We start from the raw sequence: 16,184 nt of genomic DNA on the forward strand, positions 1-16,184 counted from the left end.
TCTTGATACCAAAAAAAACACATTTAATTACAAAAACGTTGAGTGGCATGTTTAATATAACAATGTAATACCAACTGCAGAGGACAACGTGTTTATTGGTAAAGTTACATAATAAGTAACGCCAATCCAAGGTCCCCAACTTGCCAACTGAAGCCCAAGCCCAAACTGTTACTCAATTGTGACTCTTGCCCTAAAGGGTACCGTCAGATTCAGATACCTGGGGCCAGGTTCAGACAAGTGAGGGCAGGACAAAAGCACCACCTGGTGCCTGTTTACACACACACACACACACACACACACACACACACACACACACATCCCCCTGTGATCTGTGATGTCACTGGAATGGGGGTCTTGCTAGTCCAGCTGGAATGCAGAGGGGGGACAGAAAACAAACATAAACAGTCGGGTCAATATGTCTGTGTTTGGAGGAACACACAGCTGGGTGGGATTTAGCAGAATCACTGGATCTCAAGCACTCAAACCACTCAATCTACCCATTTACATTTACATTTTTGGCATTTAGCAGACGCCTTATTCCAAAGCGATTTACAATCAATACATACTAAGCAAGTGAATCCTCAGTCCACCATTCGTAGCAGGAAGAGTAATCCAGCTCAGGCCCGGGGCCATTGATAGAAGGAAAAACCTTCTCCCTATCACCTTCTTCTAAACCTATTTTTTTTTTTACACTGGAGAAACAGAGAAACAGTACAAGGGGAGCAATAGAAGTTTTTAGGGACACAGTAGAGGGGAAAGCGGGTGTCTTTAGGAGACGCATATTCCTGTTCTGGGCCAAGTTGGGCTGGGTAATAACATGCTAAGATGTAGGCCAACTTTTAAAATGTGCCATCTCTCCAGTGTGACTGCGTATCCAGAATATTATTTGTGGTTTTAGTAGGCTACTTAATTGAAAACAAACATAGTCCTTATGTTGACATCATCAGGATTGTTATAGCACCAAGACCGTTGTTACCAATTCCACAAATTCCCAAAAAATATATATTTAAATGCTGTCATTGGAAAATTAGTTATTGGAAAAAAAACTTGATTTTGAAAGGTTTTCATGTTTTGAGGACTGCAATGAAAGAAAGGCTTTGTAAATAAATAGGGAGCAATACCAACAGTGTCTTTAGAGGCTTCACTTTAATGTCATTGATTGGATGTCAAAGGAATCTTTTTATTTTTTTATTTTTTTAAACCATTTAGCAGACGATTTTATCCAAAGCGACTTACAATTAGAGCTTACAGGGACAGTCTCCCTGGACAATAAAACGATTACAGGAACAGTCTTCCTGAAGCAATAACAAGATTACAGGGACAGTCTCCCTGGAACAATAACAAGATTACAGAGACAGTCTCCCTGGAGCAAAACAACGATTACAGGGACCAGTCTTCCTTGAGCAATAAAACGATTACAGGGACAGTCTTCCTGGAGCAATAAAACGATTACAGAGACAGTCTCCCTGGAGCAATAAAACGATTACAGGGACAGTCTCTCTGGAGCAATAACAAGATTACAGGAACAGTCTTCCTGGAGCAATAAAACGATTACAGGGACAGTCTCCCTGGAACAATAAAACGATTACAGGGACAGTCTCCTTGGAGCAATAAAACGATTACAGGGACAGTCTCCTTGGAGCAATAAAACGATTACAGAGACAGTCTCCCTGGAGCAATAAAACGATTACAGGGACAGTCTCCCTGAAGCAATGGCTATTCTGATTCTGATTCTGGAGTGCCTTACTCAAGGGTACTAGTGGCGGTGTTCCAACTTCCCAGATGGGATTCGAACTCATGACCTTGACCGATGATGACCTTCTTCACCACTCCCAACGCACTATCCACTAGGCCAGGCCAGGCCACCACTACCCCCAGTCCACTACCACAGGCCACTGATTGGTGGCTGCAAATATCACTACTTCAACCACTGCTGGAGGAACAGGAGGACGTGGTCCCGGGCCAGGGTCAGCTGGGGGCGGTCCTGGCTTCGTGCAGGGTACATATTGGCACAGTGGGCCGTCCCTAGATCGCCGACAGAGAGGGAGAGGCCATTTTAGATAACAGGTAGTACAATAATAACTAGTAGAGGGCTATTATATTAGCCTGAACGAACACAGTCGCCACCTCAGAGATGTTTTGTGCATAGAGAAAGCCAGGGACAGACTTTGATGACCCTCACCCTTTATGAAGATGGCAGGGAGGTCGGCGGCGATGTCACGGGTAACCCCCAGCGCGTGCCAGGGGTCAACTGAGCCATTGGGGAAGACTATTCTGGTCGCACGGATGTCATAGCCTCCGTAGTTCTCGTTGGTCTGCTGCACCGCGTCTGTGACCATCTGTTCGGTCACATTGTAGAAGTCCCCACACTGTTTCAAATGGTACCTGATAGAGAGAGAGAGAGAGGCAGAGAGACAGAGAGAGAGACAGAGGCAGAGAGACACAGAGAGAGAGAGTATAGGGATGGGGAAAGAGGATGGAGAGGCAGATGAAATGGAGAAGAGAGAGCAGGATAGCAGAGAGAGAAATTCCATTGATTAGGTCGCCAATAGGTTAAAGGGAGAGAGAGGAGGATGGCAGAGAGAGAATGACATTACTTACACAGCCTTTCATTTTCTTGATGCCTTTTTAAGACTTTGTCTAATTTTGTTCTGTCTGTCTCTGGACCCGTGTGACCCGTGGGTCTTCTGAGAACGTTGGTTCACTGTGTGGAGGAGCTGGAACACGCAGCGCTGTGGTGGCGTTCAGAACCTCTCTCTGGGTTCTGGGTGGACCGCCTAGAGCAGGCAGTGAGTACCCCTTTTTGGTTATGGTCCTAAGCTTTGCTTCTGCCTTTGTCCTTAAGCTTCGCTAGTAAACAAAATATTGCAGGACACTTAGACGCTACAGCCATCGCTGTCCTCTCCACGAGCCCTCACCACCGGTGTTCCCCAGGTCTTGGGGCCTTTACCGTTCTCCCTCTGCACCAAATCTCTTGGCTCAGTAATCTCCACACATGGTTTCTAATACCACTGTCGGTCAGCCAAGAACCTAGGGGTGATCCTCGACAGCGACTTATCTTGTGTGGCAAATATTACAGCGATAGCATTGCTCCTGCAGATTCGTCCTCTACAACATCAGAAGGATACACCCCATTCCTTACAGAGCTCAACTTTTGCTCCTAACCCTAACCCTGGTAATCTCCTGCCTCGATTACTGTAACGCACTCCTGGCTGGGCTCTCTGCCTCCGCCATCAGACCTCTGTAGCTCATCCAGAATGCTGCCGCCTATTTAGTGTTAAACCTCCCCAAATTCTCTCATGTCATCCTTCTCCTCCACACTCTTCGCTGGCTCCCGATAGTAGCTCGCATTAGGTTTAAGACTCGCTTTAAGGCTTGCCTACCGGGTGGTTAAGGGAACTGCCCCTTCCTACATGCAGGCAATGATCTGCCACCAATACACCTGCCAGTTCACTCCACTCCTCCACCACTGCTGCTGGCCGATTGGCACCACCACCTATGCGCGGGGCTGCAGTGGTCACGGCTTTTCGCCGTCCTGGCACCTCGCTAGTGGAGCGAGCTCCCCACCACTGTCACGACTGCTCAGTCAGTCTCTTGTCTTCCATCGTAGACTGAAGACCCACCTCTTCGGGCTGCACCTAAGCTGTTCCTCCTGAAACTTCCCCTTCCTCCTGTCAGTTGTGTTTCTAATACACTTTGTTTTGTCAGGGCTTATCCTTATGTTTTAATATGTTACTGTTGTTTTTATCCTGACGAGAACTTGTTTTATTTGATGAATCACTTCAAGAATCACTGTTTTGAATTGTGTACTCACGGGAGAGGGAAGCCACTGAATGGCTGGTTAGGGGAATCTGTGCTCTGGTAGAAGCCAAACTCAGTGCAGGTCTGGTACACCCACTGCCTTCCTAGACAGACAGACAGACAGACAGATAGACAGACACAGACACACAGACACACACACACACACACACACACACACACACACACACACACACACAGAGACACACAGAGACACACAGAGACACACACACACACACACACACACACACACACACAGAGACACACACACACACACACACACACGCACACGCACACGCACAGACACAGACACACACAGTCACTGTCACTGTCAGTCAAATTCAATTTTCCAAATGTTTGTTTTCCAAAGTAAGTCCAGCATGCTCTTGATTTAGGCTGACATGTTGAGTTTATCTTCTGCTGTTTGAACCTGTAGTTTGGCTGGTGATTTATTCTACAGATTGTAGTTTCTGACACATACATGCCTACCTCCTGGAGTAGTTATAGATCTTAATTATGGTGAGCTTCCTTTGCTTACCAGCCGTAGTGCGATTGTGGAGCTGACCAGTACTTCTTTTCAATTATGTTCTAAATGGTTGATTTCGGCAAGCCTAAGGTTTTGGCTATGTTTTTTTACAGTTTATTTCAGATTTCTCAGTCTAATAATGGTTTCCTTGACTTTCATTGACACCCCTTTGGTCCTCATGCGGACAGACATCATAGCAGACTCCAAAGGCAAATCGTGAGCTTAGAATGATAAGGTTCTATCTCCATTTAGGGCAGTTCAGAGATATTGAGCGTCAAAGTTTTTACATTCCATTATGTTTTGTGAGATGGAACCTTTGTATTGTATGAATTACTAACTCCAAAATGTCAACATTAAAAAAAAACACCACACAGGCATTAATAAACACCTAAAACTAAATTTTGACAAAAATGGAGATAGAACCTTATAATTCTAACGTCACGAAATGCAGAATACTCGACATTGACAGCTCTCTTATGCCGGCACAAATCATGTGACAGAACACACCTGACTTACCAGAAACACCTGTCAAACCAACTGTCCAATTACTTTTGGTCCCCTGAAATAGGTGGACTATGTATAAAAAACGGTCATTTCTTAATGGTGAAACCAATATGTACACAAATACCCTCAAATAAAAGCTAAGAAAGCCTATTTTAATCTCATAGTCACGTTTGATTTCAATCCAAACTTTTGGAGTATAGAGCCAAAAGAAGAAAAGATGCTGTAGGGTCAGGTCAACAATGAGTCCCAAATAGTTTGGGGGAACAAAAATCTGCTTTCTTTTTTTGTGCAATGAAAAGACAAAGAAAGAAAAAAGAGGAACTGAATTCACCAGGGAGGGCGAAGAGTGGGCGGTTTAAAGACGCACCCCTGCGGCTCTTTAAAAGACTACTTCCTGCCCTAGTGATCCCCCCCTAAACCAATAAGCCCCCCTCTGAGAGCCGTGCTGGGAAACACAACCACAGTCAAAGGCATGGGCACACCGTGGAAACTCACTACAAGAGGTTTTTGGTTGCACATGTATGCAAAGTTATTAATAAATATTGCATATTACCTAACTAAAAGGCAGACCTATAACTGTAGCGAAAAAAGAAAAGAAAAAAAAGCCTGCTTTACACTGTAAAACCAACAGGAAGTGAGTTTCCAAACATACCTTTTTAAACAGACAGACTTTCTTTAGCTTTGAAGCGCCACACTTAAATGTTAGGAATTAATTAACATGTGGCCTGGGGTGGTCCAGTGGTCTAGCACCGTGGTCTAGCACAGCGGTCTACAGTGCACACATATGCCCATGTCGGCATGGGTTCGAATCCGGCCCATGCCCTGCTGACATGCCCTCTCCTCCTTACTTTCCTGTCTACCATCACTATCTCTATCCAATAAAAAAATTAAAATATGAGTGGGACTGCCCCACTCAGAAAAAAATAACCTTTATTTTTTATTTTATTTTTTACATGAGCACAAAAAACGTTTCAAGGGTATCAGACTTCCTGCGTCACCTAACCGTCATATCAGGATACCTCTGAAGAGGAGCAGCAAGACATCTCTTTTGAAATGGGATTGGGCCTGAGGCTTAAAACACTTATGCAGCGTTATGGTGCGTGTGTGTGTGTGTGTGTGTGTGTGAGAGAGAGAGAGATTTCCATGTTGAAATGTACTGTAGATGCTCTTCTCCATTGGCATTAGCCCTCCATTAAGAGCAGGACGAAAGAGATCACTGGAAAAATACTGTCCTTCACCTTCTTCTTCTAACTCTTTTAACTTATTGAAACAGATAGCGGAAGTGTTGATTAAAATAAAATAAAATAAAAATAGACCTATGTAGACATTGAAACTGTGTAGTGTATGTTGCTGGTATGATCATTTTCAGGTGAAGAAAATAGCTGAGCCTCTCTAGTGAGCGAGCCGTAGCAGCCAGCGTGCGAGGCGTGTGTAAGACGGCTGCTCTATGGCTGCTCTAACCCGTTAACATGGCATGGGCGCCGAAATGAAACTCACACTCACCGCTGAGGTTCACGCCAGGTTGACGCTGGATGTGTGTTTTGGCCATAAGTAGCCTTACTCCTCACAGTAAGTTGCCTGGATAAGCTTGCTATGATGACGGTTTTGATCTCTAAACTCACACTTCTTTTGTTGGGGAAAGTCACTCTTTTGCAGCCCACACAAGCCTCTCACATCTCTGCTAAGTTGTTGTTGTGTGATGTAGCAGTGAAAACCTGTCTAGGAAACTTTGGGGGGGTGAGCGAACATAGCCAAACCAGCCAAAAAACTGTGTGGGGACCACCAGGCTATCACTTCCTCCTCCCAGCAGCACCTTTACAGCACGTGGAAGGCTGAGCCTCGTAATCTTCTCTTCTACCACCTCGTGAGTTTAGAATTATAAGGTTATATCTCCGTTTAGGGCAGTTCAGAGATATTGAGCGTCAACGTTTTTACATTCCATTATGTTTTGTGAGAAGGAACCTTTGTATTTTATGAATTACTAACTCAAAAATTTCAACATTTTAAAAATAACACCACACAGGCATTAATAAACACCTAATTCATCAGATTATGTAAAAAACTCATTTTTGACAAAAATGGAGATAGAACCTTATAATTATATCTAAACGTCATGACCTGTACCCCCACTCACCTCCGCCGGACGCCGGTCCGCTCCAGGAGGTGTTGCTCATGTCCCGTAGGTAGGTGGCGTAGCTGGCGTCCAGGCACTTCTGAGAGAAGGTTCTCAACATGAGCCGGGCCACAGCAGCGTACCGGGTGTAAGGGTCCCCTAAGGAGGTGTCGGACATCACCCCGCACAGCACCTTGATAGTGATGTTGGTCCCCACCACACCCTACAGGGCACAATGTGTTAGTTACTATTTACTATGTCCATAGATACTCCTCCAACATAACTGAGCTCTTTTATACCTGTACATTACATCTAGCACAGGTGTCATTGAGGCGCTGCATGTTATCTGTCACTGTCATGTGTCAATATTGCATACAACACAGACAGCGATACATTTATTGTGTGTTATAAAGCTACATCATTGGTAGTGCACAGCTTTTTCAGTTGAATACAGAATTAACCACAACCACTTTGCTAAACATCCACCTGTGACTAACAGAAGTACGCGTCTGTCTGTGGGTCTTTTGTATATTGAAAAGGAGACTAGAGGGGAATAGGGGAAAAAGAGGGACTGTTAGTTTTGCTTCAGTAGATACTGTATTACATTACATAATTTCCTTCCTGTTTTTAGTAACCATCCGTTGCATGTGACCAGTCTCTCAACCATGAATGGGTATTTGATTATTTGGATACAATTACAACTCTCCCCCCTCTCCACTCTACTCGTTCTTCAAATTTCTCGGTGGTACCTGAACCCTCCGTGGCCAGCCCTTTCCACCCTTCTGGGCACTGAAGCCAACCCCACGGCTCTATTTGTATGTTTCTGTGGACTTCCATGCAACCCTCCTTTTTTAAGCAGCTTTTTTTGCTCTCACGGCAGGTAACTGGAGACGATCTAAACCCAAAGAACTCTTTTGTGCGTTTTCCACATCAGCTTATTGGTAATCGGACTCACAGCTCCCCCCGGCAACGAGCCACAAGAGTGAGAGTGAGAGGTTCACCATGGCAACCACAACAGACCCTTCCGAGAGACTGGTCAGATATGCTATCTCGAAGCCCGGATCCTCCCCTCTTCCCCTTACTGAGGGAAAACAGATTTGGATATGAGACAGGTTTCTGATAGGGGTGCATTAAAGCACAACGAACCACCCAGAGAGACCCTTCTAGAGGTTGTAACCTAGGGCTTCTCATATAAGAACAATGGTGGTTGTATTTCATCTTTTGGGGTCTTCAAAAGCTACCTCACCTCACCTGTCCACAACCCCACTTCACCTCCAAACTATCTCCCATTTCCCTGTTCCAAAATGGTTACCCCCCATAAGGTCAATCTGGCCCCTTTCCCCTGAAATGATTTTGTCCCCAAGACTCTCTTACCTCAAACTCTCTATTGTCCTCATTGTATTGGACCACATCCATGAAATTCCCAGCAAGAGTCTCAAGGAGGTAGGCTGAGTCCATGTCTGTCTTGATGTCTAGTTTGGAACAGAGGCTGGAGGAGAGAGGAAGAGAAAAGAACAGGGTCACAGAGACCTACTGAAGAAGACATACTATAATAAGACAAACATAAAAACTCCTCTCTGTTCTAGTAACGATTCTTCTCAAACAGCTGTTCTTCACTTTGTCAGCTTTTACACTAGCACACTGTTCTTCTGTTTCTGAGATCTTTTGGCTTCTCTTTTTAGAAGTAAGGCTAGTTTATTTGTATAGCACAGGCAATTTTGTTCTTTTTTATGATGTGTCCCAATGGAAGCATGTAGAGATTGAATAGGGCCAAGGATTGATCCTTGGGGAACCCCACGTCATTTTAATTGAAAGTTGCCAATGGAGACATAATAGCTTCCGTCCTGTAGGTAGGATCTAAACCAGTTTAAGGCAGTGCCTGAAAGTCCTACCCAAGTTGTTAGTCTATTTAAGTACCCAAGCATAAAAGGATCACACGCCAGGTATGCTAGAGTGCTCTTACTAACACCATATGTGACACATATGACATTGACAGAGATAGTGAAGACAGACAGGAAAGTAAGGAGAAGAAGGGAGAGAGGGCATGTCAGCAGGGCATGGGCCGGATTCGAACCCATGCCGACATGGGCATATGTGTGCACTGTAGACCACGGTGCTAGACCACTGGACCACATGAGTAATTTTTTTACTATGAGTAAACAGGCTTCTTCATTGTGTGTAGTTAACGGGTTCTGACACAGGGAAGCACGGCTCTCTAACCAAACCCAGAGAGATCAAGGCCATAATTAGGATCATTTGTCATTCGTGGTGACAGTGACTGGGATGATGAGGTGGACCGTTCTGGGGTCAACAGTGTGTTGAGTAGTGCTTGTTGTCCCACTGGGCCACAAGGTCTTGTTATAGTTTTTGTCGTCATTAGTCACCACCCACTCCTCCTCTTCTCCTTCTACCCAAAGGCCAATTCTGAGGTCACATCGAAGTGACTGTGTGTGTGTGTGTGTGTGTGTGCGTGTGTGTGTGTGTGTGTGTGTGTGCGTGTGTGTGTGTGTGTCTATTCTCTGTAGAGACAGTGTGGTCAGAGTACTGGACAGACTGGGACACGCCCTGTCTTTGTGCGTCTGCTCGCCTGTGTGAGGTTAAAATTAAAGATGTCCAGTGTGGTCAGATGGCAGGACACAGACAGAGGCATGGCCTGTGTGTTAGTGTGACATCAGTAGCTGCACCCAGACTAATAAAAAACAGCCTCTGCCCACCTTATAAAATGACCACACTGTTATGACCTTCTGGAAAAATACAGAGAGAACAGAATCGGAGACTACCCATAAAGTCCATGAACAAAATACCAACAGACATGACACACACACACTCACATAATTATTGTTCTCTATGAGTGCAGTGGCCCAATGTTTTTTACAATGCAAAGCACAGTAGCTGTGAAACCGCCTCACTCCAGACTATTTATCGCTCTATCTATGCGCTGTAGTTCCGTCATTTTTGCTCACGTGTAGCTGATGTGTAGCTGATGCTGTGGCAGTCGGACGTAAAATAGTTGGGACATTTTAAACATTCTGCCTGAGCCTACCTACTCCCACCTGGAAGACATTCAGGTGCAGCTCAACATGCCTATAAGAAGACTCCAGGAAGACGTGCAGACCCACTGGAACAGTACATGCTACATGCTAACAGTCTCTCATTAAGTAGAAGTGGGCTCTGGGAATATTTGGGTATGAATATGAGCTCCCCGACAATCTCGCCACTCACCAGTGCACACTACTGAAAAAGACTCTCTGTTCAGGGGCGCTCAGGTGGTGTAGCGGGTTAAGCGTTGACCATGTAACCGCAGGGGACATGTCCTGCATGTCATCCCTCCTCTCTCTCTCACCCATCCTTCCTGTCTAAATCTCTACTGTATCTGTCAATAAAATGAAAAATATGAGTGGGACTCACTCACAAAAAAAAGACTCTCTGTTCTGGCTCCGTTTGAGGAGTTAACCCGGAAAGTAGAAAAGTAAAGCTCCTCTGATGCTTCCAGATCAGATGTGATTCCTGCTGTGACCGTGTGTGCAGAGTTGCCAAAGAAACACCATGGCATCAAAACAATGAAGGGAACCTTAGCTTACATTTGGGTACTTGCCGATACAGAGTACCGGACGATACCGGTACCAAAACACCAGAACCCTGTCACATATTGAATTTGTTACAGTCAGAAAGTGAGTGAATAGCTGATGAAAATAAAACATGTTTTTCAAAGTCATTGTTAGAACTTTTATGGGTATTATTAAGTACTCATATCAGTACTCGGTATCGGCAAGTACCCAAATGCAATGTACTTGTACTTGGTCTGAAAAAAAATGGTGTCAGTGCATCCCTAGTGTTTTATGTGTTATACAGCAGCAGCATCCCTTTAGTTCTCCTTCACTTTGCTTTTACATCCTGATTACCTTTTTGTTGGTAGTTCTCTTTTCTCTCTCTCTTATTTTTCTAATGCAGTTAATATAACGTGAGGTTAGAATGAGAAGGTTCTATCTCCGTTTAGAATGAGAAGGTTCTATCTCCTGTTTAGAATGATAAGGTTCTATCTCCGTTTAGAATGATAAGGTTCTATCTCCGTTTAGAATGATAAGGTTCTATCTCCGTTTAGAATGATAAGGTTCTATCTCCGTTTAGAATGATAAGGTTCTATCTCCGTTTAGGGCAGTTCAGAGATATTGACCGTCAAAGTTTTTACATTCCATTATGTTCTGTGAGATGGAACCTTTGTATTTTATGAATTACTAACAAAAAAATGTCAACATTTTAAAAATAACACCACACAGGCATTAATAAACACCTAATGGATCAGATTATGTAAAAAACAAAATTGACCAAAAATGGAGATAGAACCTTATAATTCTAACGTCACAATATGCCAATGCAAATGATCTAATGCAGTTCTATAGTTGTTGAGGGCATGAGGCCTGCGGGCTGACTACTTCTTCCTTTCTTCTTTCCTACACCTAAAGCGGTGTTCTAATAGGTCTGTAGCTTAATGTCCCCCTTGTGAGTGCGACAGTTTGTATGAGAGTAGAGGCTGGCAGCTCTGCTACCCAGGGGCTTTGTAATGTCCAACTGTGTGTGGCCACCCGCATGGCCCTCGCTCCTCGACCAATCCAGACTTGCCGTTCATCGTCATTTCCCGTCATCGTCGTTCAGGTATGTGTTTGTTTTGGTTCATGTGACATGGGATGCGCGCGCACGCACACACACACACACACACACACACACACACACACACACACACACTCACACACACGCACGCACGCACGCACACACGCACACACACACACACACACACACACACACACACAGACACACACAAACACACACACTCAAAAACCCACAAACAACGAAGAGGGAAAGACGAGAACAAATACAATATGGATAAAGAAAAAAGGAGGGAGAAAAAAATAAGACATGATGAGAAAAAAGATAAGGGGAGGAAGGAAGGGGTGAAGAAAGAGAGCAAAGTAGAGAGTATGAAGAGGTAGTGAGTGATTTCTTTGTCTGCTATTGCGCCAGTGCCTTACAAAGAGCCCTTAGGAGACAGGAACGGATGCCACGGCATTCCAACAGGATTTTGGAGCGTGTCCGACATGCTAATAACTAAGGCTGGACCCAACAGTCCCAGAGGAGGTGAACTGAAACTGGACTCGTGCTGGACCAGCACCCACAACAAGCACACAGGGGCTGTGCACACCTGGGGCCTCGTTTATAAAGCTTTGCGTATAACTGGCGTGAACGGCTTGCCGTACCTACGCAAAGCAAGAACATTTAACATGTATATGTATGTCAGAGGGCTGACATTTCTGTATTTAAAATCCTTTTCTTATTGATTTCATATAATATTCGAATTTTCTGAGATATTTAATTTGGGGTTTTCATAAGCTGTAAGCCATAATCATCCATAATTATAATAGATAAAGGCTTGAAATATCTCACTTTGCATGTAATGAGTCTATATCATATTTCAGTTTAACCCTTTAAGTTGAATTACTGAAATAAATGAACTTTTGCACGATATTCTATTTTTTGGAGTTGCACCTGTATAATTACTGCCAGGGGGAGTGGACTCACCGATTTGATCCTTTCTGTCTCTGGTGACCGCCTCTTCAAATTGTGCACACGTGCAGAAACACTACAGTCAATGTCCAATACTGCTAGTCCATTTTGGGGGATCTTCTTAATATTAGGGAGGATGTTGCTGAATCGAACCGGGAACCCTGCGGTTACGTGGTCAACGCTTAGTCCGCTACGCCACCTAAGCGCCCCATGTGTCTTTTTATCCCCCATACTCTTTTAATCATGCTGCTGTGAGAAAGTCATTTCCCCTCTGGGATAAATAAAGAACTTCATCAACAGCAGATGAGAGAATAAGTGACTGGGTTAATCAACTGTGACTAATGAGAGAGGCTGAGAATATGTACGTGAGATTAGTTTTGACTGTAACATTTTGTGAGAGAAAAGGTAGTAGTACTTGAAGTCTTTGGTGATCTTGTTGTAGGTCTTGGGGTCTTTGAGGCGCTCCAGCAGGGTGTCAGAGGCCTTTTTTACCAGCAGGGGGCACTCTGGGTTCTCTGAAGCCAGCGAGTGTCTCACTACCTCCAAGTACTCTGGAGAGAGAGAGAGAGGGGGGGGGAGAGAGATGAAATACAAAACAACACCCAAAACCACATTTACACTGAAGTAAGGACTGGCATCACCGCCTCTACAGGGATGCAGCAGTCACGCTACCCGGTCACAACTTTTCACCGTCCTGGCCCGACGCTGGTGGAACGAGCTTCCCCCCGCTGTCAGAACTGCAAAGTCATTTCATATCTTCCGCCATAGACTGAAGACCCATCTCTTCAGGCTACACCTTAACTGAAACCTCTCCGTCCCCTCTACCCCTCTAAAACATTTTCAATTCTTCCTTATTCTAGCATTTTGACTGCCAATGGCCTCTGGCCCAAGCATAGATTACTTTTTCTTGTGATGACTGATGGACAGATGATTCACTTAGACAAAATTTGTTGTAAGTCGCTTTGGATAAAGGCGTCTGCTAAATGCCCAAAAATGTAAAGATGTACATGTAAATATGGCTTACTTTAAAATGCATACATTTAAAAGTACATGTTATAGGACTCCTGTTCAGACTGTTAGGACACACAAGCAAAAGCTGAAGAGCACTTCAGCAAGTACACTCACTCAACCATAGTGACCTGAAACGTGCCTGGACTCATTGGGAACATTGCAACAGTATCAGACATCATTATTAACCAAAACATTCACACAATTACAGTAAAAAGGGATCTCTGTATGCGTGTGTGTGTGTGTGTGTGTGTGTGTGTGTGTGTGTGTGTGTGCGTGTGTGTGTGTGTGTGTGTGTGTGTGTGTTAAATGGGGTGGATGGGTGTCCTCTTGGGAGTCTGTCTGCAGTCAGAAAACCAGAGAATAAGCAAGTCAAAAACAACAACCACTCTGCTCTGGAGGAGGGGCACCAGAACACTGCTCATTACCCTCAACTCAAACATGATATAAACTCCTCAAGAAAAGGTTTGGAAACGTTATTTCAGTCGATTCTTCCTCCCCTTTAATAATACTATTAATTAGAGTGAATACTAACAGAAGAATATTGCAGGGGATTTTGGCAAATATTTTTGGGCCGCTACCCACACGTTTAGCTGTGTTACTCATTCCACGAATGCATGATCCTTACAAGTTGTACCTCGTTGTAAAGGTGACTAATCAGGCTTTCCAACGATATAAAATACAATACCAATTGGTATTATTAAAGGGGAGGAATAATCAACCAAAATAACGTTTCCGAACTTTTTTTTAGGGGTTTATATGGGCTATTCTCAGTAGTCTATCTCAGCATCAAATTGTGACAGAAAAGAGAAACAGCAAAAGAGAAAGAGAGGGAGAGAGACAAGTACACGTACTGCGCGGGGGGGTTAGGGTTAGGGGCTGTATCACCTGGGAAGTTGACCGAGGCATGGACAGGTGCACTGGTTGCCACGGCAGCATGGACCAAGTGGGGATACTTCAGCCGGAACCAGGCAGCCAGCGAGCCCGGGTACGAGCCGCCGAACGCCACCCACTTCCTGTTGGTCAGCCCCCGTGACGATGCGAAGTCCGTCCGGAAATGAGCCAGGTCAGCCAGCGCTTGGCGACTACTGAGGAAACGCAGGTTGTCTGAGCTCAGGTCACTGCATGGGACAGAAACCAAGGATTTGGTCATGTGACAACACAGCCAGTCTGACAGCTTGCCTCATTCACTCTATCTGATTACTAACTATTTCTATACTCTATAACACTGGCGGACTCAAGGGGGGGCAGGGGGGGCGACCGCCCCTCCTGGTGCCCCCACGGTTGAAAAACGTCTCGCTTAAGTGCCCTTTTGAGTGGCAAAAATGCCCTTTTGAGTGGCGAAATGTTGTGCAGTAGGTGCCCTTCTTTTCTTTTCGCCCCTGCCCTTCAAACAGACTGAGTCCGCCACTGCTCTATAATGAAAGACCATAAAATGTTTCAGTGGCAAAAATAATTCCATCAACAGAACAGCCAATTACAATAAGAAACAACTGGGTATTCCATCAAGATCACTAAAGGAAAATCCAGGCTTATCTAGCAACAACCCCCCCCAAAAAAGCCTGGATTTTCCTTTAGCGACGTTGATGGAATACCCCCCTGGAGTCTCAATCTCTGTCGTCTCATAATGAAGGAATGAAGTGGTCACTTACATTTAGCATATCACGGATTACCTGTGGTTCAGAGCATGAATGATCAAATGTATTCTTGAGCTAGACCTACACAAATAAAGCAGCACTTAAACTCACACCGTGGGATGGCTCTTGCCGTAGAAACGGTGCTCCAGCATCAGACACAGGGCACCGAATTTCTTGGCGTAAGTGAGCCAGGTGCCAGACTGCATCCATGCGGGGTTGGCTGGACCCTCTCCTCCGATCATTAGAAAAACCGGACCACCGACTTTGTAGAAGTTGTCATTGATGAAGAACCTCTGCAAAAAATACATGAGTCGTGAGCTTAGAATGAGAAGGTTCTATCTCCGTTTAGAATGATACGGTTCTATCTCCGTTTAGAATGAGAAGGTTCTATCTCAGTTAAGAATGAGAAGGTTCTATCTCAGTTAAGAATGAGAAGGTTCTATCTCCGTTTAGGGCAGTTCAGAGATATTGAGCGTCAAAGTTTTTACATTCCATTATGTTCTGTGAGATGGAACCTTTGTATTTTATGAATTACTAACTCAAAAATGTCAACATTTAAAAAATAACACCACACAGGCATTAATAAACACCTGATGGATCAGATTATGTAAAAAAAAAACAATTTTGACAAAAATGGAGATAGAACCTTATAACTCTAACGTCATGGAGTGGTGTTTCAGGTTCTGTATGAACTCATTATTCATACCTAACATTATTGCATGCATACTTAAATCACGAGTCACTCACTTGTTTCCACACTCTGCTGTCTGCACCGTTGAAGTGGTCTAGTTTCTGAATGAACCATTGCTCCTCCAGGATAACAGAGCTGTTCTCCTTCACACTGTCAAGTCCATGAACATGGTTTCTAGATCCTCGGAAGTGCCCATCACATGGAACAGTAACACCCAGAATAAACGCGAGAATCAAAGCCGCATTGTAACGAAATGCATGAAAATCCATAATATTGACAACAGCAGACGGGAGAGTAAAGCATGTGATTTTTCGTTGTCATGTGATCGTGTGAGAGAAGTTCTTTTTC

General features: G+C 44.4%; 1 protein-coding gene across 1 annotated transcript; it reads right to left on the reverse strand.

Annotated features, from left to right (window-relative positions):
• Positions 1-1,302: 1,302 nt before the first annotated feature.
• On the reverse strand, positions 1,303-16,021 carry prss59 (serine protease 59, putative). Its single transcript, XM_080547612.1, has 9 exons — positions 15,893-16,021; positions 15,257-15,438; positions 14,397-14,629; positions 12,916-13,051; positions 8,316-8,430; positions 6,963-7,164; positions 3,815-3,905; positions 2,183-2,385; positions 1,303-2,025 (listed from the first exon to the last, which is right to left on the reverse strand). Exons 2-9 carry the CDS (start codon positions 15,385-15,387, stop codon positions 1,919-1,921), a joined length of 1,218 nt encoding a protein of 405 aa, XP_080403738.1. The 5' UTR covers positions 15,388-15,438; positions 15,893-16,021; the 3' UTR covers positions 1,303-1,918.
• Positions 16,022-16,184: the final 163 nt, after the last annotated feature.

Source organism: Nansenia antarctica (assembly GCF_963989245.1).
Source record: "Nansenia antarctica genome assembly, chromosome: 17".
In the NCBI taxonomy this organism is placed as follows: domain Eukaryota; kingdom Metazoa; phylum Chordata; class Actinopteri; order Argentiniformes; family Microstomatidae; genus Nansenia; species Nansenia antarctica.

Excerpts from the sequence above, each read along its gene's own strand:
- prss59 (XM_080547612.1), bottom strand. The coding sequence starts at position 15,387 with ATGATCGGAGGAGAGGGTCCAGCCAACCCCGCATGGATGCAGTCTGGC. Across the intron at positions 14,630-15,256 it reads GGCAAGAGCCATCCCACGGT|TGACCTGAGCTCAGACAACC; the intron begins GTGAGTTTAAGT and ends TGTCCCATGCAG. Across the intron at positions 7,165-8,315 it reads AGGACAATAGAGAGTTTGAG|GGTGTGGTGGGGACCAACAT; the intron begins GTAAGAGAGTCT and ends TGTGCCCTGTAG.